The sequence below is a fragment of the Patagioenas fasciata genome, chromosome 4 (assembly GCF_037038585.1).
Source record: "Patagioenas fasciata isolate bPatFas1 chromosome 4, bPatFas1.hap1, whole genome shotgun sequence".
NCBI lineage: Eukaryota > Metazoa > Chordata > Aves > Columbiformes > Columbidae > Patagioenas > Patagioenas fasciata.
The window spans coordinates 42,738,143-42,761,806 of record NC_092523.1 but is presented as its reverse complement, the minus strand read 5'-3'; the positions used below and the strand labels follow the sequence as shown (position 1 = coordinate 42,761,806).

Below are 23,664 nucleotides of genomic sequence, written 5' to 3'. Positions count from 1 at the left end.
TTCCTCACATTCTCTGTTTTTCTAAAAACACAAAAGTCTGATAAAAGCCATATAGAAAAAACTTCATTTAAAAGTACCAGTTGGTGTAATCACAGCACACTCTGTCATGACATCTTGATACTTGATTATTTCAGAACCCAGATCATGCATTGTCTCCATGCCCAGACAGAACAAGCAAAATTTTTAATTATCTCAGAATGTTAAATGTTGAAATCTGAATGCTCTCACAAACTAAAGAAAATGTCCTTATTTCAGGGAAAAAAACCAAGGTCAGAAGCAGTGTGAAGCATAGCAGAAGCTGAAATATGTGCCAACTTCTCCCATTAAAGGTTGGATACCATAGATAAATTTAAGTGCTAGACGGTCTTGCACAACAGAATTAAAGATGCTACTACAGCACAGCACTATATTGGCATCTAACTTCAGTGAGGGCAGGGCTTCAAATTACCTTGTTTTCAGCTGAGCTGGACTTGCTTTTGACTGTTGAAATTACCTATTTGATTTGCACAACATAAGCTTCATCTGGTAAAAACAGTTTGGCATGGGAACATTTTATATATATATATATACATATATATATATATATATAAAAACAAAGCCTTTGGACACTGTGCTACAACAGCTGAATTGACTGAACTCTCCATATGCATGTATGAGCATACATATAAAAGCAGTATATACAAGTACAAATTGCTGTGTATTGAAAGTCAGAATTGATGTTTGCATGGATGCAATTAACAAAATACTTGATCCAAAGGTAAACTCAGACCTTAAACTGTGAAAGCTAAAATGCAAGTTTTTGAAATTTAAAATTAAGTTTTTGTCTTGTAGAGCTACAAAAGTTTTAAATTTTATTTGAAAGTCAGTTTAATTAAATCTTTGAAATTATTTGTCTATTTTAGAGTGAAATATAAAATGATGTAACAGCCGGTCAACAGGAAATAGAGGTAAATGTAAGGCTACGGTGAGAAACAGCAGCTTAGTGTGTTCCCAAAGGATAATAAACAATTCACCTCTTCCCTTTACAGTATGGAAGAAAGGAAATTATAGAAGAATAAAGACTGGAAATATTGCCTTTACACAACATACATATACTATAAATATCTCAGTATCTGTACATGCAAGGCCAAATTTTGTTAAGGGTCACATAAGATTTATACCAACATCAATCAGGAGAAGCATTAGTATGGTAAATAAGTTTCAAATGTTTGACTATCATCAGACGATTACAATTAGCATACTGATCTCTCACTCCTGTCCACGGTTTTTATTTTTCTGCAAAATATTTGTCCGAAGTAGGAAACACTCCAACTGCACAAGCAGTGCAATCTATGTCTTTAGTTAGCAATAATGCCTAAAAACCAAACTCATTCAAATAACAAGGATGCTTTTTTGTATCTCTTGAGTTACCTCAAGGTCAGACTGTTGTCTGCCCAAGCACCTTTGGTCACTGATACTTTCTTTTTTAGATTAAGAATGACTGCAAGCAGGCTTAACTGCATATTTGTTTAGAACCTTAACACATGAAAATCCTGTTAAAATTGTTTGCAACCAAGGATTTCCTTTTTGAGGTGAAATACTGAAGCATTTACATAGAGCTTCCTCTATGAGCAACTCAGAAACAGAAAACACAACTACCAACTAAGAGTTTTTCCCCTTGAACATGATGTGCTTTTGTAAGAGATGATCACAATGTCTTTTCTTTCATGTGTACAAAATATTTATCACATTTCAGCATTACATCTAGAAATTATTTTAATTAGAATTAAAAATCCCAGTGCAAACATTTTTTGGGCAGCCCTGAATCTTTTATGTTTCTTAGGTAGTCTGAAGTACTTGTTTTCCCAAACCAGAAAAAGTGTACATTGTTTTTCTACAGAAACAAAAAGCTACTGGGGTACAAAAAATAAAATCATTCTTATTCAGTTTGTCTTCTTGCTGCCCCGGTTGCAATCTGCTATATTTTACCAAGTTAAGACCACAGGCCTACAAATATTTATGCATTTCAGCAGCTATAATTACATGAAGAACATCACTAATTTCTTCAGCTCTTCAGACTCACATGCATTCACCTACATGCAGGTTTGCCAGAGCATGCCTAAGGAGGACTCCGATGGTTTGCAGCAGAGCACGTGCAAACCACCACGTTCACTGAGTGATTCTTCTTTTCCTGAAACTTGCCTCTAGTTGTGAGGCTGCAGGGGTGGTTACCAGGCTGTGCTGTTGGTGACAGATCCCAAGCTGCTCCAAAGCTGGTCAGATGGTATCAGTCACCACAACACCAAACCCTACTCTGGTGGAGGCTAAAGTTAAGATAAACAAGATGAGCATAGCTAGAAAAACGAGGACTCTGCATCTATTTGGAGCCTGTACAAGCATTAAAAGTTTGTTATTTTGTTTTTGTTTGTTTGTTTTCAGAAGCTTAATCACGATAGGGTGGGTGTATCATACAGATATAAAAATGAGGGATGATTGTTTAAAGTTGTTAATAATTTGTGTACTTATGAAGAGCTCTGAATTACAAAGGGTAGGAGATAGAACCCACACTTTTCCCATTCCATGGATTAACCAGCAGTATTGCTTTCCAAGTTTTACTTCAAGCAGTCTTGAATGAGATGAGAGAAGTATGAGCAATACCCTCAAAAATACAGTAAAGTTGTTCTGCTACACTGCACAGCCTATTCCTCTGTGTTGGAGAGAAACAGGAGTAGCAGGGAAGGTCTGAAGTGCAATTGAAGTGTTACCCAGGAAAGAGAATAGAACTAAGCCTAAAGCTTCAAAACAAGTAAACAGCTATCCTTGTCACCAAAACTGTGCTGTGAGAACTCCAGGAAAACAGAAAATCTGAACAGATTGCCTGTTGCAACAAGCTGCACCAGCTGCACGAGCTTAGAAATGACAGAATTCACACTTGTCCTCAGTTGCATTTATTGTGCATGAACTTCAGTCACATTTTACTGCTTTTCATAGAAATTATATAAATTCATATACACAATCACATCAAAACCTGAGTTCTAAAACCAAAAACATTTGTATTCATTACATTTATACTATAAAACCTTGGATGCATTTTCCACAAACAGTTAATGAGAACAGTCTAGTGTTGATAGCAGCAAAACCTCCAATGTTTATCTTCCTTCCTGTGTTTGTTGCACACTGAACAGTTTAGTTATTTCTGAAGTTGTGCCCTAGTACCAAAGTAAGACAGTAAGGTGGAATTTTTTTTTTCTTATATTGAACCACAAGACTACTCCTGATGAGAGCCTTCCTCTCAGTTTTGATTAGTGATCACCCATCTCCCCACAGAGGTATTGGGTTCTAAAATAATTCTTGGTCTACACTGGTAGACAAAAGTAGTACCTGGAACAGAATGGTTCTTTCACCAGCCTTCCCAATAAATCCATGAGATAGAACCTAGAACTATTGTTTCTCAGACTTTTAGACGACTTTTCTGTCTTCTGCTGCTTTTCACCTTCCCACATACACCATTTTAGCTTTTGAATCAAGATGCTGACATTTTAAGGGTCAAAGTAAGGAGCAAGGATGTATGTAACTGATGCATCTTTAAACCCATTCAGTTAGTTCAGTTGGCAGAGTAGAAATCTTTGATTACCAGCCAGACTCAAGTAATGAGAAAGTCATCAGCCTTAGATATCCCTCTTACAGGTTTTTAAACCGGAATTCTGAAAAACTGCTCAAATTGCTTATCATGACACTGTTTTGTACCACACACATATGTAAGATTTGCCATTCTAGGACACCCACTGCTTTTTTTTTTTTTTAATCCTAAATTAGATGCTAAATTTTCCCACTGGCACAGACAACAGTTTAATTCCTTTTCTTGACAAAGTACAAAAGCAGACTGATCTAGAAAGCAGGTATCTATGTTGTATAGGATTATTGAAGTACACCACCTCTAACATAAGAAGTAATGGGAATCAGTGACAGAATATATCTAATCTCAGCTTCAGCACTAGAAACTCAAAATACATCCTTTGTGAAGTCAGAATTTTTTAGAGAACAAATGTGTGTTCTAGAAATATAAAATACTTTGGTAGTTTGAAGCTTAAAGGTTACAGCAGTACAAAATGATGGCAACAACTGAACAAAGTTGAACCATTACCTCAGGTCCAACTTTAACCTATTAGGAATTAAAAATCCTTGAAGCTCCAGAACTGAGAGGCAGAGTGTCCAGTTGTAACAGGTTTGGAGTGTATGCAGAGCTCATCCTTCCATCTTAACTTCTATTTCAAAGTGTGAAAGATGATTGAAGAAGAGTCATCTGTACAAATCAGTCCGGATATTACATTACCTCATGTTCCCACCAGAGGTCCAGCAGTTGTTTTCCAAATGCTGTTAAGTTTTGATCTGCTGAGATGTTAGTGCCAATAGTCTCTTGCTGAGCAGTGCATTGTGTCGCTGAAGATATTCTATTACATCTCCTTGCTTCTCCACTATCTCTTCTAAAGTTGAATTTTCCCTTGAAACAACAAAAGTGAATATGGGTTTTAATAAGTGACAGCAGCTTTCTAACACACAAAAGTGTCAGAGCTAATTAACAAATACTTTAACAAGTTTCTTCCCTCAGTTTTAATTTTGTTGATCTCAACTATTTTTTTTTTTGAAGGAGACAATCTACAACACTTTTATGTATAACCTCCTTTTTGAATAAGAAGGGAGGAAGAGAAAAAAGTTCATCTGAACTTCATGCCATGTATACGTAATTTAGTTGGGTATTTCCCTCTATACAGTTACAGAAAAGTTGTATAGTATGAGCATTCCTACTGTTTAAGAAACTTGAGTTAGTGAGGCAGACAACATGCCAGAAGTATACTGAGAAATCTGTGGCACCTTTTCCAAATACACTAAGAAGTTTATTTTAAGCAGCCATAATATTTTTATTCAGCTGTGGGGATCATAAGCTGTTTAAGACAGAAGTTTATTGATTAATCTGCAGATATACTATAAAAAGTGATACTATCTGTCACAAGACCATAACAGCATCAAACAGATGTGCTATTCCAGATCTACCTTATGTACAGCAAACCGCCCACTTAAAACACTTCCAGCTTTCAGACATCCTTCATTTTAATTAGGATAGTAACACTGCAACATTAAGTAGAGCCAAGTTGAGAAAAATCTATAAAAGTAGATAATTTTGTCAAATCTATAATACTTAAGAGCATAGCAAAACCAAGTACCTATGCTTGAGCACATTCCAGTCTTCTCTTACACATTATTTTTTCTAGTTCACTTGGGAATCTGCCTTCTCAGTACACATGTGAACATCTCGGAGCTTAGAAAGTTGCTCCTCGGCCTTGCAGCATTTTGAGGAGGAACACTGCCCTTTTCATAGTTCTTACAAAGTGCCAAGGAGGACAGCTAGTGTAGGAAAAAGTTCTGTAGATAGAAAGCTTGCAACCTTAACCAGTAATCTGTACAACCAACTTGAAGAGGGCCTGGGTTGTAGAGGTCATAATATTCAAAAAACATTCTTACAGCCAGGGTCAACTGAAGGCCTGACAGGATTCACTTTTCAATAGACCTTAACTCTCAAGGGAGAGAGAGTCAGACTTGTATAGAGCTGAATTAAAATAACTGTTTTGCAATCAGTTCTCACAGGAAGTTTGCACTCTTTAATCAAAAAAATCCAGTCTTTTCCTCAGCTGGTCATTGTTGAAGACCCATTCTCTGGGCATTTGAGAATTTCTCAAGGGAGAAGCTGAATGAGAAAGTAATGAGGTCCACCATGCATTCACCATGGTGTTTATATCAAGATGGAAGTCAGACATTGTATCAAAATTCAAGACAACTCTAAATCCTTCCTGTATCCTGGACATCTACTTCCAAGTTCCATAAAAGCATGTGCATGCTGCATTTGTAACAGCAGGGGAAATGCCGAAGTATTAATCACCTCTGCACTTTAATTTTTTTACTAAGGCACACATACAAATGCAAGTAATTGTATCAGAAAACTCCTAAATAAATTCTTGTATGGAAATCCATGTGAGTTTTGATGATTGGTTTTTGTTAAGCCATACCAGATTCATTTCAGCAACTGGAAGATGCTAAAGTAGTCAAAAGGTACATAATGGACAAGCAAGCCAGAAGTCTCAGTGCTAGTGAGGTTCGTGTTGGATACCTTCTCTGTCTCAGCAGGAACTTTCTTACCTCTTATGTATCCCACCCACCTTTAAGTACCTTCCCAAGCTGGAAATATATTCCAAAGCCCTTGCTAGAATCTCATGCCCAACTGCTGGCACAGAACAAAGCTGCAAAGTTTTCTTCATCTATCAACTGTCCACAATTTATATTTTTTTTTTTTTTTGTCTGAAACTGGTGCAGAAGTTAGGCTTCTGTAAGCATACTTTAGGTAACAGGGTAAGACACCAGTTTCTCTCCTCAAACTCCCATATAAAGTCAGCTAACACAGATTAAGCACAGTTATTTATAGCAGATTGAAAAAAATCATGCAACAAGCCATAAATGGTCAAATCATTTGTCCTCATGTTTGAGGATTTCCGTATCATAGCAAATTGGCATCATTATGTAAAAAGTAAAAGACTGTGCTACTTCTCATCCGTGCATGTAAAACAGCAGCCTTAAGCATATAGTTTCCTTCAAAACACTTATCTCCACCTCTGTTTTGGTTGAGAGATTCAAGATTATACGTAAGTCTACAGAAAGTAATGCAATTATATTAGTCACCGTTACCGATATACCATGGTTGAACACAGCACAAGATTACCTGAATCCAATTTCTGAGGTAATGTGACTAGGGTAGGAATACATCTTTTCTTCTTCAATTATGTCAGGTCTTGGTTTTGCACGATTGAAGTTGCTTATTTTCACTGCAACAAAGTTTTATTAATTAAAGTTGGAAAGCAACCCACAAAAGAAAAGTTTTGTGATCAGGCTCCAAGTTAAAAACAATCATGTATTACAGATTTTGCTAAGATTGCCTTAGGATAGGAGTTGAAAAGATAGTAAGGGAATCTGGGGAGTGGGGAAGAAGGAGAGAAAAAGCAGACTCTCTCTCTCTGCTCATGTCTGTAATGGCTTTGATTATATGTTAGTGGTGGTTTGGTGGGCTTTCAGTTTGTTTTTTTCCCTCAGCCCTACTGCTTAGAAGACCACAGGTAATTGAAGACCCAAATGGCAAAGCTTGGACATACTGCTTAACATCTGCGAAATTTAATTTGTCACCTAAGAGAGGCTGAAACCTTAGTGGTCTTTGTAAGGGTACTGAGATTCAGTCTCCAAATTCAGGCCATAAATTAAGCTACAGACCATAAAAAAAAAGTTGTAAAAGTTATGATGCTTGTATCTAGGTCAGAACTTCTAACTTAAGTTCTTTGATAAATACTGTTTTAGCTAGGCTACCTGCAGTGAAGCAGCAGCTTGTTTGCCTGCTCTAAAACTAGGGCAGGCTTGCTACAGAAAGCCATTAAGTATTCAAACCAGAGCAGCTCTGATCAGCTTCACATTGTGAACTTTGCAGTGCTGGCTATCAAAACCAGAAATCATTCCTGGGCACCTGTGAATAAAGTTTAAGATTAAATTGAAACAGATATGGAATGGGGATGGGTGGGGGTAGGAAAAGCTGTAGGCACACTCTGCATTATTTATGGAAGGAAGCTGAAAATACTCAAAGGTATTCAGTATCAGATCCCGATTAAAGCAAAGTACCAGGAGATCTGGAGTACACATTTAGGACTGCAGTTAAGGTTGCTTGTGAAGCAATAAATCTAATGCTACTAAAAACATTACAGTCTGACTCCATGAGAAATCCAAGCTACTGCAGAGAAATACTGTACTTACAAGTCAATAATACGATGGGGTTTCTTACAGGCCACCCTGCTAAAACAATGCTAAGACCCTCCAGAGGTTAACTACAAGTTAGGCTCAAAGGTTAGTTATTTCTATGACTGTATTCCTCTACAAATAAAGCCACAAAGGAATGGGTGTGGAATTCCCAACATGTGTTGTTTGTGGGAATGTTAGTCTTTTACTCAAGTGATACTAGAAGTATGTAAGGAAGCCATTAAATACATATATTTAGTAAACCTTTTACAGCTTGACTCCCTATCCTATCAATAACAACCTTACAATAGTAAGCTGACATTTAGAGCTATCTGTATCATACTTCATTCCATGCACATTTACCTCACTTTAACAATTTATATCTGTCAAGCCTGTTATAAGTCAATCACAGCAACTCCTTGCAGATTTCTGAATCCCTGCCTCTGCATGCTACAGCTATATGTACATACACTGCTGAATGGAGAGAATTTTAAGGAGGCAGTAGTACTTCACAGAACATCGGGCATCATACAATTCATAAAACAGCTCCAAGCAAGAAGAAATACCTAGAATTACAATCAGTTATTCCATGCCACCACTTCTATTTGTGAAGCAGCAATATTTAAATAAGTCAGGTACATTAACTTTCTACAGGTATCTACTAGAATGAGGCAAAAATACTTACGAAATAATTATTCTACCACAGAGAAACGATGTATGAACTGGTGCTACCTTCCCTCCAAAATTCAGGAGTAACATATTAACACAAGGAAGAGGTTGATCATGAGTTGCTAGTGTGAAGTGACCTTAATCTCCTCATTGTTGCTCACCTACATTAGCAGATACTATCTTAACAGTGAGTGGTATCTGTTAAGTGCTTGCCATGGAGAGGGGCATTCTAACCCTGAACAGAGGACTGCCCTTAAAATTATCCTACTGAAGAAACTTCATGCTTCTAGTCACATACTCTGTGCTGTTTGAGAGAAAAAAAAAAAAAATTATTGGAGTGTCACTATTACTACAGATTCTCAGGCTGTTTTCAAAACTGGGCAAATACATTTGTTTTGCTTCAAGAGAGCTTTAGTTTGATGCTTAAAATGTAAAAACAAAAACAACCAAACACAACTATGCAAAAGAGACAGACATGCAGGCAGTTTCTTAGCTTACCTAAACATGTATTAGAACAGAAAACAAGTTACAATACCCTCTGGTGACTGGAAGTCTTCCTCATCTTAAAGCAAGTGTAACTTACAAAAATTAACCTCAGTTTTGCATACCAAGCTTTTGAGAATGAAGCTCACAGTGTTGTTTTGGGGGTGCTCTGGAAATAAGGTCACTGTTGCCAGAAGATCACCTTACTCCTTCCTAGCAATGGAGCTCTGCCCCTCCTTCACTTCAGTTCCAGGACTCACTGTACCCTTCAAGCCTCCTTCAACTGGAAAGCAAAAATTTGCTCTCCACAACTTCCTAGTATAAGCTGGTTAATGGATCTGATGGGCACAGGAACCAGCATAGTACAAGCCACGGAACAAGACCCTATGGGTGACAAAACAGAAGGAGTTTGAAAGCACTTGTGGAAATCCAGGCTCAGACCTTACTACTATGAAGGCCAGCCTGCCTTCTTGCAGTCACTTATCCTTTTCTGCCAGGGTAAGAGGCACATAAGCTCCAAGAGGCCTCAGGATAAGAAATAACATTTCACTGGAATTCCTGATGTTCTATTAAAGTTTTGCAATTTATCTCTTCTTGAATTTCCCAGGAAAGTAAGTATGCATATGCAAAAAAGGGATGATCTCCAGCATTCTTGGAATAGTTCTCTAGGGCCACCATGCATTGCCTCTATTGCTCCAGAAGACAGTTGGTCCACTTGAGCCATGCTAGTTCAATTCACAGGAAAGCCTGACCAGCCTACAGCACCAGGGCCTCTGCACAGTTTTAAGACAAGATGTAGTTTAGAGGTGGGACCTTATTTCTTGGTGCATTTTGATTTTAATGTTGCTGCAGGAGAGTCAAGAATAGATTTTTGTATATGACCAAGCTGCCTGGCATTATTTCTCTGCAAGTCATTACTAATAACATCAAAGTGTTCTCCTCCAAAATAAAATACATCCTAGATTAATTACTAATTATGAAATCACAACAGAAGTCAGATTAGTACAAATACTGATCACCACAGCAATGGCTTTTACTTTAAGCCTTAAGCTTCATGCAGTCCCAAAGGATTCTCCTTCCTCCTGTTTGATTAGAAGTCAAGAGCAAACTAAGTTTTGCCCACTTGTTTTGTCCTCCCTGCCCCAGAGAAACCAGTGCTACTGAGGCTACTTAGCTACAGTGTCATCTTTTTGGGTTTAGTTGTAAATAATCAGAAAACATAATCTCAGAAGCAGATGCATAAACTAACTCAAGAGCAGGAACTACATGTCATTTAAACAGATATGAAATTCACAGTAAATATCTCTAATTTTCTTCAGGCAACAAAAATAACTGCATTTTTTAGTGTCTTATACCTTTCCATATTTTTTTTTTACCCAGTTATTTTCAATCAAGTTAATGCAAGCCATAAACCCAAATAGTTTAAGATAAGATCAGAGAAAACTATTTGGTTCAAACATTTATTAATCAACATTTTAGATCATACTGAAATAGTTTAATGGAAAGAGGTTTATCAAGTCTAGATATTTTACATCAAGCCTAATAGCAGATAACCTTACAAGCCAACAGTGACAGTACAAAGCAATGCCTCACAGTTCTATGAAGCAGTATCTAATTTTAGTATTAGTACAGATTCCAAAAGCCATAATATCTTTTTGAACATTCATTAGAGGGAATCTTCCATTTTAGTGACAAGGAGGAACTGAAGCTTTTGGAGTGGGATTAGGGAAGGAGGAAGACTTTGGAGGGTAAGGCACAATCATGCTATCAACTATGCAAGTCCCACGTGTAAATCCCAGAAGCAGTTCTGATTAGAGCCAGGTAGCTTTTACTGCTTCACAGCTTGTGGTGCATGCATTTGAGAACACACTGCTAGACAAGCCTGCTCACAGGATACTTTCACAACAATTATGGATTTATTGCCACTTCACCGGATCAACAGCTTTGAGGTAATATAGAGCATTCATTTAGGAGAACCTAGAGATCAGATCAAGCCTGACAACCTTTCCTTTTGTTTTGGATTTGCCTTAGTTCTTCTACAAGCACAGGATCATTCTGTATTTATAGTTGCAGGTAAGTGTCTTGGGGTACCCCAAATGAGTTACTGTGGATACAAACAAAACAGTTAAGTAGCAGCAATAAGTTTCACTCAAGAAGGCAAAAATTGCCTCTCACCTGTGTAAATCACTAAGCATGTCAGGGAACTAATCAGCTCCAGGCCCAGGACTCCCAGAATAAGATATAGGTACACCTTACTGTGATCAGGAAAGGAATGCTGCATTGATAGAATCAAAAGCAGGGCTGCATTACCTAGAAAACAAATATTTCACAGGTGTAACAATTAGCTGTTGAAATAATTTCGCATTCTCTCATCCTCAGTATCTGCATTAGGCTGCAACACGTCAGTAATGGTTTTCCATTTCATACCATACTTGCCTCTTTGTCTAATTTCCTAAAAACAAGTGATGCAGGCTTACAAGTGCTGGCAGCACAATGAGGTTTCATTTCAGTATTTGACTGCAATGGTAGAGAATTATTAATTTTCTTTATAGTTTTTTCTCACTTAAAGAGGAATGGAAGAAATGCACTAGAAATACCTAATATATATATGCGTGGGCTTAAAGAGTTTCTAGCCTTGTTGCTGCTATCCATCCCCAAAACTGTTGGGAAACAATTTATTTCAATTCCAAAGAGGTCACATCAGTCAATTCCAAGTGACAGGGAGGTTTCCTTCAAGTGGCGGATTTGAGTGTATTTAAATGAGGCTAACAGAGAAGAAAAAACAAAAAGCAAAACACCTTCCTTTCACAGGGAGATACTTGCATAGCCTTTCATCAGTTGCCTAGCTATTACTTGCAAGTTACTGGAAGTTTAACTGAAATGAGCACCATTAGTTGAAGAGAGCAACTGTTGAATTACAGACCTAACAAGCTTTTTTTTTTCCCCTTTACACACCCTCTTCTCCTCTGATATAGAGTGTGAAGTGTTCTTTTCTTTCCTGTAGAAATGTTATAACCAGTGGCTGAGTAAAGCACTAAGTGTATTAAAACCATTAATGTACCTAGGGGACTATACAGTTCTCTTTCATACTGCATTAGGTGACTGAACCATCAGGCTAGAAGTGGTATCAGCAGCAATTAGCAGGGCAGTGAGTTTGCAGCAATGGAGACAACCACCTTCTGAACTATGGATGACTTACATAAAGACCACAGCATGCGACTGACTGCACCTGAACATTTATACATGCCCAGAGTCTGTCTGGTAGGGGAGAAGTGAGCTCCATCTCATACTGAAGACAGAGCTAAGTATTCCAGATTACAATGCAGGAGTCCAAAGTAGTCCTTTTACTCTCTTTCAACACATCCTTAAACATGCTGTAGCCTCATTTTGTCACTGCACTCCAAATACATCTTTACCTTCAGAGCTCTACCTAGTGGCCATAGCCTGAAGTTTTTACACATTCATCAAGTTGCCCAGCTCTTTTAGTGACTGGCTGGAAGTAAAGCTAGGTTTTTATAGAAAGCAAGACCAATGTAACAACAATTTGGGTGAAAAAAAAAAAAGTCTAGCTATTCAGAAGATTTACAGAAGGGAGATGGGATTATGAGCCACAAAAATACTGTAAAAGCCACCACTGTTCCCTCCCCCCTGATATTTCTGTGTCAAAAATCCCTTCTAGGTATATGGATTTTAAATTTGTTGGAAGTACTATCTGTTAGAAAAGCTACACCAGCTAATTGTACCAACATTTCTTTCAGCTTCACTGGTCAGTGATATAACTTGGAATAGAGAGTTAAACCACTCCCATACACCAACCTTCCTCCATAGAAGGTAGAAAAAGGCAGGAGTAGAGCTGAATGTTGCACATGACACCACTAAAGATCAGAAAATTGCTTATTTTACTGATTTCAGGCAGCTGTTGAGCAAAAGGCAAATCAGCTGTTTCTACTTGAATTGCTGAGCTTAGAAAGAAAAGAGTAGTAGTAGTAGTCCTTCTTGGAAGGACTAGCAGTCTTGCCACATATCCAACTAGACAAATGAGTATGCAAATCAAGATCCCTGGCAGCCAAACACAGACCTTGCTGGCTGAACATTTTGTGGCTGAAGACCAGAAGCAAATGACTAGATATTTTACTCAACTTCACACTTGTGGGCATTTTTCCACTATGAAGTTCTTTATGACAGATACCTGGCAGGTGAGAAAGCTCAGTCAGGAGGTCCATCTGACTAAAATACCATTTATAAGTGCTCATAGGCATTTGAAAAGTTCATAATGTATATACATTTATATATAAATCTTCAGTCTTTTATTGCATTATAGTTTTAAGCTTTAGAAGAAAAAAACACAAATAGAAAAAGAAGTTCACTTCACCTGTGGAGTGTATCAGCAGTGGAAGCCTTTTTAGATGCCTTGTTGATCGGTATATTGAAAAGTAACCTCTGCTTCTGACTTTACTGTGGTGGTGCTGGATGTATCGTTCAAAAACAACATGTAAAACCCACAGAATTACTTTTGCTGTGATTATGACAGTCTGCACTTTGAGTGGGTGAGTATAGTTTCCAGGGCACTTATCCTGATTTGGATTGGGGTAAGAACAGAACATGGCTGCTAAAAATGCCAGAACAACAAAAGCAACCTGGAAGAGAAAGGAAGAGAAGAGTCTTGAAGTCAACATTTAACTGTAAAAAAAAAAAAAAAAACCACCACACACACAACACACAAAACAAACAAAACAAAAACAAAAAACCACAAGCTTATGTAATTTATTCCTTATATATTGCTTTCTGAACTGATTCTATGAGAGCTGAAATAATGTATAAGACATTAGACACTTACTACAACCACAACATGCCATTCTGGGAACATACTGATGACTGAAATTGCTAAGTAGTATAATTGTTTTCCAGGAGGGCAACAAGTGCCCAGCAGAACAGAGTTGAGAATTGCCACTCATCCCAGAATTTCCTCTAAATCAATTTCACTGTTCCTGAGACTCTCCTTCATAGCGAATTTATCTTATTTCAGAATACGTTTTCACTATGTCTTTTTTACTTCAGGGAGAACTTCATTTATATTCCCTCAAAAAAGAAAAAAAAAAAATCACATATTTACACTTGTTTACCACTCTGCAGGACAACCTCATATCTTATTGGTACATTCTACATTTCATTAACTTGTAATTTCATCAATTAAAAATCAACCCTTTACTAAATCCATTACAGATAATCTGCACGTTGTGACATTAAAAAAAAAGGGAAACATCATATTAGCTTACAAAGTGAATTATTACCACTGGCTAGGCACCTTTGCCAGTTGGTAATCGTTATTCAGTATATTTACTATCAGCTTTTTCCATTTTGCTCAGAACTCATATCAGAATGACCAGACTACAGTCAGTCAGATTATACATACACTTATCCTTTCTGACTGGTGCCACCCATCTTCTAGACTCCTCAAGTTTTCAGCACCAGCAATCTTTTGGCCAACCAGAAGGCACATTATGTGGGATGTATGTATACACAGAGGGCTTTTTTTTTTTAATCCTTATAGAATACTTTTGTCAGAAAATACTCTCTACCATTTTCATTCAGTGAACAATACAATACTTTCTCATCCTGGTTCATTCTGCAGAATAGAAATATTTTCTAACAGAACTGAAAACAGTTCGTAAGCAACTCCCACCAAGTAAATTGAGAACTTCTAAATCTAACAAAAATTGCCTCAAGTCTGCAAAAGTCTAGTACCACTAATATACTTTAAAAGCATCCAATGTTCTACAGCTCAAAACTGATAAACACAACAGAACCGAAGATGGAGGCAAGTGTCAGATTTCATTCAGTAGCTTTGTTTCCATACTCAATTGTCTGGACATCTAAGAGCCCACCACCTCCTTCCCACTCCCTGGAACTTATTTTTCATATCCTTGCCATTTCTCAATAAACTTCCTTCATAGATATTAGCCTTTCAGAACCATTTAATTACTCTTGATATGAGCCACCCTCAACTTGCTCCGGTTATGAGTAGAGTCAGGTAATTGGAGGGAGGAAGGGGGAAATAACTTTCACACAACAATCATACTTAAACCAGACGTTGTAGAGGACAGACAGGACAGAAGGTTGGAGGAAAGAAGTGTGTTTTATATTATCCATAAAACCATTATTCAAACGCAAATTAAATCCAAAATTACCTTGGGATAAGTACCTAGATTAAGTTAAATAAGAGGGAGGATTATCCACACCACTTTTGTTTAATCCATTATTTTACCACCTCTGTTTCTAACAAAGCTAAGAATAATCTAACTAACCCATATTTTATTCAGTCCACTTACTGTTCAGTTTGCCATTTTAAACCAGTAACACATCTAGTTCTACTCCTTCCAGGTGTAGAAAATGGCTATATTAAAGTGATGTCAGCAGAAATAGCCTGGCATTGCAGTTCTACTCATCTACTACCAGGGTGTGCAAGAAGAAACAGGTAGCTGGCATTAAAGGTGACACTTAAAGATGTTTTGCTTACATTTCAGGACAGTCCAAGAACAGGTGCTTTACCTCAGTACAGGGGATTTTTATATACAAAAAATTCTTAGATAAAGTAGTATTTACGTTCAGTTCTGTGAATGCACATACACAGAGGGGATTAAGGAAAGATGGGGTTAATAAAAAGAAATTATTGCTAGCCTGGACACTTTACACTGCACTCCAGAGTCTCCTGACAGGAGCCAGAAGCCTGCAGAAGAGAAAGGCTTGGCAGAAGGAAATCCACTCAAAAACCCAGCCCTACCACACTCCAATATATCCTACTCATACACTCCAGAATTGTATGTAACTAGGCAGCTGCCAACAAAGCAGCTATTTGCTGCCTGACTCCATTTCTTGGCACAAAAAGTTGGAGGAAACAAAATACTCCATGCTACATACAGATAACTTTAGAAATGCATTACAACTCTACCACATAATACTATGATGGCTTAACTTCTCCAGGATATTTGCCCATTTGGCAGGCTGTGCATCAGAAGCTAACCTGGTGCTTCCACATCCCACAAGGTTTGTGCACATTTGCAGAAGCAGAGAGGAAAGAAATCCAATAAGCTTGTTTTCCCCATCCATGTCTTCAGCAAATGAGACAGCAACATTTCATGTGGCAAGTATAATGCTGTATTTCACCAAGAGAAAAGGATACTTCTCCATTTCCCTCAAACGACCAATGAGCCACTGCAACAAATTCAGCAATAGCAGGAAGACTTTACCTGGAGAAGTGTGTGTTGACAGAGGCCGCTACAGTTTTCCTTCTCCTCACCTCCCCATACTTTTTCCATTTGCAGCAGAAGTGAAGTGATGGGGACAGAAAAGGCAGTAGTTTCCTAGGATCTGGGTGGCTGACATATAGCTAATCTGTTGTGGTAGCAGATAGTAATGCCCCAGGGCTAGGTGGAAAAACATTTACTGCTCTCTTACCAATAGCAGCATCTACCTTCATAATGCAGACCTCAAGTGGCACCCTAAAGGGATGGCACCAGTAGTCTTCTGGTAGTGGAAAGGAATAAGGCTGGATATGCAGTTTTATTAGGAACTCTGGTAGTTTATTCAGCATAAGTCTCTCCTAAGTCTACTTGATAGACAGAAGGGCATTTCTTGATATTACTAAGAGGAACACAACATAATTACCGCTGAAATTGGAAAGTTCGGGCATATGGTTTGAACAGCTTTATGCAGCTACCCAAAGAGACCTTAGAGGTTGGTATGTGCTTTTAAAGTTTTGGAAGACGGTATGTTTTGCAGAGCAACTGGGCACAGCATTTTTTGTCTGAGATCAAATGAAGCTTAAATACAGCTAGCAACATATAGCTCATGTGGCATGTATGTATCTGGCTTTATACACATACTATCTCCAGGCCACTGTTAGTGGCATCACAGAATCATTTAGGTTGGAAAAGACCCTTAAGATGATAGAGTTCAACCATATGCCTAGCACTACCAAGTCCACTACTGAACCATGTGCCTAAGCACCATGCAAATACCATTTCAGTTAGATCTTAGGATCAGAGCTATTCACCCTTCCTTCTTCATTTTCGGTTTCCACATGCTCACAAGCAACAATAAGTCTCTTCACCTTATCAAGGATAAACTCACTACTAGACCAGAATCTCTGCTTCTGTTTACCAGCCTCAAATAGGCCTTCATACTGTTACATGCAAGATTTGTCCTTTATCTGTGCTTTTCACCCTTAACCTCTAGAAGTCAGAACAGGAAGTAACATTTTGATTCCTTTATAGCTCCATCCACTACCATGCAAAAAAACCCTGGAGCAAGTTCAGCTTTACTTGCTTAGTTACCATAAGAAATACCTTAAGTCTTTCCTGTGACATGAAATTCAGCCTCCACAAGGCATGGCATCAAAATTATCTTGGCTCTCTGTAACTAGTATAAGTACTTCTACAGCAGTATTATTATTTTAAAAGTACATTTCCAACAGCATATAAGAACAAGACTCGTAGCACATTAGAACTGACAAACAATCAGAAAGAAAACACAGCAAGTATAAATGTAGCATTCACGCTATCAAAATTCATTTGCAAGTAATATTTCACTGGTTTGGAAGAACAGTGTATGCAAGTCTCAGAAGAAACACAAACAGCAAGAATCCGGAATAGAGACAGCAAACATTCGTAATGCAATCAAGCTTTCTAAACTTACATGTATTAGCAACAGAAAATTGGCAAGGAGGACTGCTGGGATAGCATGAAATCTTGGCCTCAGCTGGGAATGCAAAGTATGAGATGAAATAAGTGGTGCATCCAGAAGGGTATCATCTTCCAAACTCTGTGTTACTTCCAAGGAACCCTGGAAAAGAAGGGGAAGGCAAAGAATAACAACAGGTAAAAGTCAGATACAAACATCTAGCAACTTCCTGTTACCAAAGCAAGCTCTGGGGAAAAAATTAGATTAGTATCTTGAGAAAAGCTCTTAAATTCTAGGTAAACTGCCATGACATCTTTGGGTAAGAACTCGATCCCTTTAGTCTTTAAAATGTAATACAAGTATCTGAGCATCACTCCTGAGAGAGGCCTCAAGTATTAGTATGTTTACATGGAAAGGTGGAACATGTGACAATTAAATTCTCTCACATACCTTATACAGGTACTGCAAAAATCCTTATTATTCTTACGTCTATCCAACTAAAGTTGGAGGCAATAACAAAGCTGCAGTGTACCAGTAAGTGTCAGGTGATTCAGTCACTGACATGTCAGAACACCTGCAGCAGTAGTTCAAACTGAACCCAGGCAAAAAAGCAGCAGCAGTTCAGAGGGAAGATGTTAACAACTGCTGGGCAAGACACTCTCTGCTTTCAGTAGAGAACATGCAGCCCTTACTTGGCATGTTGGTACCAAGTATTGGGGCTTTGGCTTCACATTCAGCTCAGATGTTTTGGCTATGTAAGTTCCCAGAAGTACCTTTTTTTTTTTTTTTTTTTTTTAAAGGTAAAACTAAATAGGGGTGGAGGGGAAAACCTTTCCTTGTGGACAAGAAAATTGCCCCACTGCTACGCATCTCTGCTCCTTCCAGGCCAGGACACAGTCATTCAATATGTCTCAAACTGAACATACACAGCCACTACAAGATCTCAAACTGCTCAAGTTCCACTCTAGGCATCCTGTTATGTCCCATGCTACAACTTGGTTGCTTCAAGAGAGAAAGAAACTCAAGATTCCCAATCAAGTTTTGACAGCTCTTCTCCTGAGTGATACCAACCACATCCCTTAACAAGACAAGTGCAGGCCCCATCCCACTTCTGACTATGCAGAGAGACATGCCAGGGTTGACTGGGGTAGCATTTTTAAACTAAGGACTTCTCCTTGCCATGGCAGAAAAGAGCAGAAGCCTCAAGACAAACGAGGCATGTCATTCTTCTATACACCAGCACAAGAAAAGAGAGAAATAGAGCTTATGGGGTTAGACCTAGGTTTATACTTCATATTAGCTGGGACAATGCAGATTGGCTCTTCAGTGTTATTTCACCTACAGACAGCTGCCTACAGTGAAAGAACTAGACATCAAGGATTATTTCAGTCAGCATTCAGTTTAATTTTAGTAGTCTCAACACCACATTTGCCCAACCATAGAAGAGTGTGAACAGACCTCCCTCACCTATTTGATACCTTTTAATTAGCCTGGTCTTTGGCTGTAAACAACCCTTGCTGAAATACCTGCCTAGTAAGATGACCTTTTACTGCAAACCTACAGGTTTACAAGTGACACTCCTCTTATGTCACCAATATAAAACCCAGAAGTAAGAGTACTAAGATGCCCTCTGTTGCTCACTCCCCATTTTCAGGGATCAGGTATAACTCTAAGCTCTTGAAGCAAGTGTGTAGGACCAGCACTTGAAGTCTCCATCTTGCCTCATTCCTTTCCAACACAGAATTACTAACAAAGTTAACAGCTCACACGTCACATAAAGACAGCAAAGCTCCTTAGGACAATATCCTTTGTCTAATGGGAACAGGTAAACTCATCACTTCTGCACTACCATGACAGATCAGTGCACTTCTTCACAAAGCTTTAACAAAACAGGTTTGACCATGTTACTTACTGCGAGACTGGCTATAATCCATCTTGGCATCCTGAAATCCAGGTAGCATTAGGAGGTGCTGGATGACATAACCTCCCTAAGTAGATATTATTACCAGCAACATGGGGAGGAGGGGGAATTAAAGCAAGAAAGATGATGATGCCATGCAGTCAATCTGACACTAAAAAAAAAAATCTCTTAAGTGTCCTAATTAAATCAAACACAGGTTTCATTTAATTAAGATGAGCCAAAACCACAGCTGTTAAAATACAAAACACCTTAAACATGGGGCTTCTGTTAGGCACTGATGCTACCACAAGCACAGGTTAGGGCTCCATTCAGCCCCTTGGCTCCCTGACGCGTTTCCACCTCCGCAGCCGCCCAGCACCAGGAGAAGGGCCGGCAGGAACACGCAGGGCCACTGCCAGCAAGCCTGGCCCGGCTGAGAGGGGTGGAACACACAAATGAACAGAAAAATGCCGTGGTCAGGCCAGCGCACCTCATGTATACAGGAGATAACACTTACAGGATCTGCCTGCAGAAGAAATTACCCAGAAGAACTAAACAAGCTACGGGAGCATGCTCGATTAAATTAATAACCTTGATTAAAAACACCCGCACACCCGAGTTACTTGGGGTTATTTCAAGCATGGCCGGATAGGGACAGCGCTCGGCAGGGCCCAGACCCGGCCCACAGCAGCGCGGGGGGCGGCGGCGGCCCGGCCGGTGAGCTGCCCCAGCGGCCTCCTGACTTCCGAAACGGCCATTTGCGAGACGCCTCGGCCGGCTGCTCCCCCCGGAAGAAGAAGATAAAGGCCTCGGCGCTGAGTACCGAAAACAGCAAAAAGCAGTGGAAGGAAGAGACGAAACACGAAGCGATGCGCTCTCCCAGCAGCGCCACCCGTCAGCAGCAGCCTGGCCGCTCAGCCCCGCAGGAACCGCTCCTGCAAGCCCGCACTCACGTTGTTCAGGTCCTGCCGCCGCCTCCCCGCCGTCAGCGCCATCTCCAATCACGTTTTCCACCGCTCCCGTGGTATTTAATCGACGACCCCGCTGCGGCCCGGCCGCCGGCTGGTCAGGCCCAGGCCCCGCCCGGCGGTCCCACCCAGCCCCACCTCGCCATTAGCGCCCCGGCGGCTATTGGGCCCGGGCCTCACCGCAGCGCCGGCCCCGGGGCGGGGCCGCAGCCGCGGAGGGGCCTGATCCGCGGGCCGTGGCTGTTCCTTTTGGTTGGGTTTCCTACTTCGCGGGGCGGGGCGATGGCGGGGGGGTCTTGTGACCCAAACTTGTGCTTCCCGGAGCCCAGCCCCGGTGCCGCTCTCCCTGGACGACGCTCCGTCAAGTTGAGTCAGGAGCCCGGGACTGAATTTGAAAAGGGCGGGTAGTTGATGCGGGCCGGGGCTGGTTGTCCGTGCGGGCAAGGTGGCTCAGGAGGCATCGCAGGGTGTGGAAAGTAAGAAAGAAAAAACAGCAGAGGGTGCCTAGCAAAAAAGTGTGGGGTTAAAGGCAGCATAGTGTTGTTTTCAGCTTGTTTTGCAGAATATTTTCGCATTGCCAACAACTTGTCTTGCAGGGACTTCTCAAAGAAGGGGTCTGTGAACTTTATTATTATTTCCAGCGGATCCTTTCTCCATGAACTTGCTTGGTTGCCCCTTCAGACCGTGGAAAATTTTAGCACATAGTAAGTCATCAAAGATATTTCTGGCCCGGTTCTGTGTTTTGTGAAGAAACATGTTTTCTTTGAAACCTGCCAACTGCTCATTTTGTTTTATAACCTTTTGTTCTTGAGAGAGCCTACGGCCACTCAGCAGTGTCCATGCTACTCTATGGATCTCTGTCTTATTACTCCCTGACACCATTTTGTGTGCCAAATGCTCCTTTACCACTTCAGTTTTCTTTGGTAATCTTCATTAGCTGCTTTGGCGTTTTTCAGCTATATCCTGAAAGGGGAAGTATTAGAATGATGCAGTATTCAAGCATGTGCATAGTATGAGTTTACAGAACAGCATATTTATTATCTGATGTGTGCTCTGTTTAACTGCTAATATTTCTTAACCATCTGTTTGCTTTATAAGACCATCCATGAGCCTTGAGATGATGCTAGTGAGGACACTGGAGAGGATCAAAGTTGGAACAGGGGCTTAAAAGACAGCAAGACTGTATCATTGCCCAGTTGGGATTGTACTTTGTGTACTACTTAAGAGAAGCCAGGCCTGTCATCCCAAGCAGCTGGTGCAGCTCTGCCTCTCTTGACAGAATGCAGAAGTGCCAAAGGGGGAAAGCTGCTTCTGAGGTATAGGCTTCTTCAGGCTCTCCCAAGTTTTTCATCTCTGTTTCTGTGACTTCTCTTGGGTCTTTTTGTAGAAAAATACCTAATGAAATGCTCCCACCCAGAGCATTTACATTCATCACTTGCATTCATTTGTTCTTGATTTATGTAGAGATACATATTTAATGACCTGGGCAACTACCTTAAATGAAAAGCCTTAAACTTGCTGGTTTCAATTCAGTTCCTGTGATAAGAGCCTGCTCAGTTCCACTTCTCAGCCCAAATGTTCTTTTCTCCTCTTTCTTATTATGCTTCCTCTTTTTTCCTTCCTCAGAAAACTACAAATCCTACTGATGAGCAACCAGAGGACTAAGTTTTTCCGTGACAGTGAAATGAGGCCACAATTCATGGGTTGCTGTTCACATAATCGGCGTCGCTTTTGTAAGGTGTTCTGCCTTGCTGAGTAGATGGTGTGGCAGGTGTGGACTGAGTCTACACAGATCTAATAACCATCTACTTTAAAGAGAAGAGGGGTTCAATAGATAAGTCCCAGAACTTCCCATTTCTTTGTACAACTATACAACTTACCTGTGTGGTGCCTTTGTCTGAGCTTTTGGTCAGCTTGAAAAGCAAGAAGTCTTTACCTTTTGTTTGTTTTGCAAGAAGCACCAACGTCTGTGTTCTAGTTAACATGTCTGTTCTGGAATAACCAGAAATGCTAGCGTGCGGTGTATTGTACGTAGTCCCACAGACAAGTATCTAATAGCAGTGCCAGTTCATGACAATAGTTAGAATATTTATTTATGTTTACCAGAAATACATTTATGTCAGTTAAGATACTTTATAGCAATTTATTTTAAAAATAATTAAAATAGTATTAAACTTTTTTTAAGAAACAAAATACAAAAAGTCTCTTACAAAAAATAGTCACATATCATCTCATGTTGCTTAGCTGCTGTTGCTTTCATTTATGACGAAACCAAATGCTGAACTGCACATTTATTTTTCTCATTTCCCCACATTTTGTTTGCTTGCTTATGTGCATGCTTAGGAATGCATACATGTTTTTTGTCTTTTAATCTGGGGTTTTGGATTCTGAATTTGGCAAGGATGATATTTGAGGGGAAACAGTAGCAGGGAAAGAGATACATTAAAGAAGAAGTGATTTAGAACAGCTGTTAAAAGACTTCAGAACCGAGAATCTTAAAATGAGAGATTCGATTCATCATTTGAACACCCAAGCTCAAACAACTACATTTTTTTATTAGCATAGTAATTTCAGTTGTAGAAGTACTCCTCCAGTTGCCAATCTTCCTAAAATACTATAGGTTAGCTATACTCTTGGATTTAGACTGTTTCTTTAGATATCCAATACAGTCAGCTGAGAAAACACATACTTTGCCTGCATTATATCAGCAGCATACTATCTAACAAGTGAATGCAATTGCTGCTATGTAGTTCCCATTTCTCTGTGCTTGTTCAGAGATGATTTTCTAACATTCTTTATTTGTTCAGGTATTTATAAATTTGGTCTAATATATAATCCATTACTGCAAACTGCTGTACACTTACAAAACACCTCTACTCAGTGGCTTGCACATATATGCAGTGTGCATGATAAATGGCAGTAGGCAAGTGTTTAAGGTTAAACGAAATAAACAAAAGCTTCTGAGCATTTTAGAATCCTGAAGTCCCAGGAAGTGTACATTTATCAACACTCATTTGAATATGGCTAACTTTATATATAAGTATTGTTTCTACTGAATGGAAAACAGAGTGTTCTCAATGGGTTACTGAAAAGCATGGTTGGGGGAAAAAAATATTAGTTTAAATATTTGGAATGCATAAATGTTTATTGTACACAACACTA

The 23,664-nt window shown here is 39.4% G+C and overlaps 1 protein-coding gene across 2 annotated transcripts; it reads right to left on the bottom strand.

Annotated features, from left to right (window-relative positions):
- Positions 1–2,911: 2,911 nt before the first annotated feature.
- On the bottom strand, positions 2,912–20,620 carry TMEM192 (transmembrane protein 192). 2 transcript variants are annotated; one of them, XM_071807731.1, is made up of 7 exons: positions 20,488–20,605; positions 19,547–19,706; positions 17,650–17,796; positions 13,328–13,592; positions 11,131–11,265; positions 6,749–6,851; positions 2,912–4,480 (listed from the first exon to the last, which is right to left on the bottom strand). In XM_071807731.1, exons 2-7 carry the CDS (start codon positions 19,574–19,576, stop codon positions 4,357–4,359), a joined length of 804 nt encoding a protein of 267 aa, XP_071663832.1. In that variant the 5' UTR covers positions 19,577–19,706; positions 20,488–20,605; the 3' UTR covers positions 2,912–4,356. The 2 variants fall into 2 exon arrangements, with proteins under 2 accessions (XP_071663832.1, XP_065692547.1); XM_065836475.2 differs by lacking the exon at positions 19,547–19,706 and having other exon boundaries at positions 20,488–20,620.
- Between the last annotated feature and the right edge of the window lie 3,044 nt (positions 20,621–23,664).

Bases quoted from the DNA above. Each gene is read 5' to 3' on its own strand.
- TMEM192 (XM_065836475.2), bottom strand. From the start codon at position 20,529: ATGGCGCTGACGGCGGGGAGGCGGCGGCAGGACCTGAACAAC. The intron at 17,797-20,487 runs GTGAGTGCGGGC...CTTCTTTTCCAG, and splicing joins GGCGGCAGGACCTGAACAAC to GGTTCCTTGGAAGTAACACA. The intron at 6,852-11,130 runs GTGAGAGGCAAT...ACTTTGTTGCAG, and splicing joins ATGCTTAGTGATTTACACAG to TGAAAATAAGCAACTTCAAT.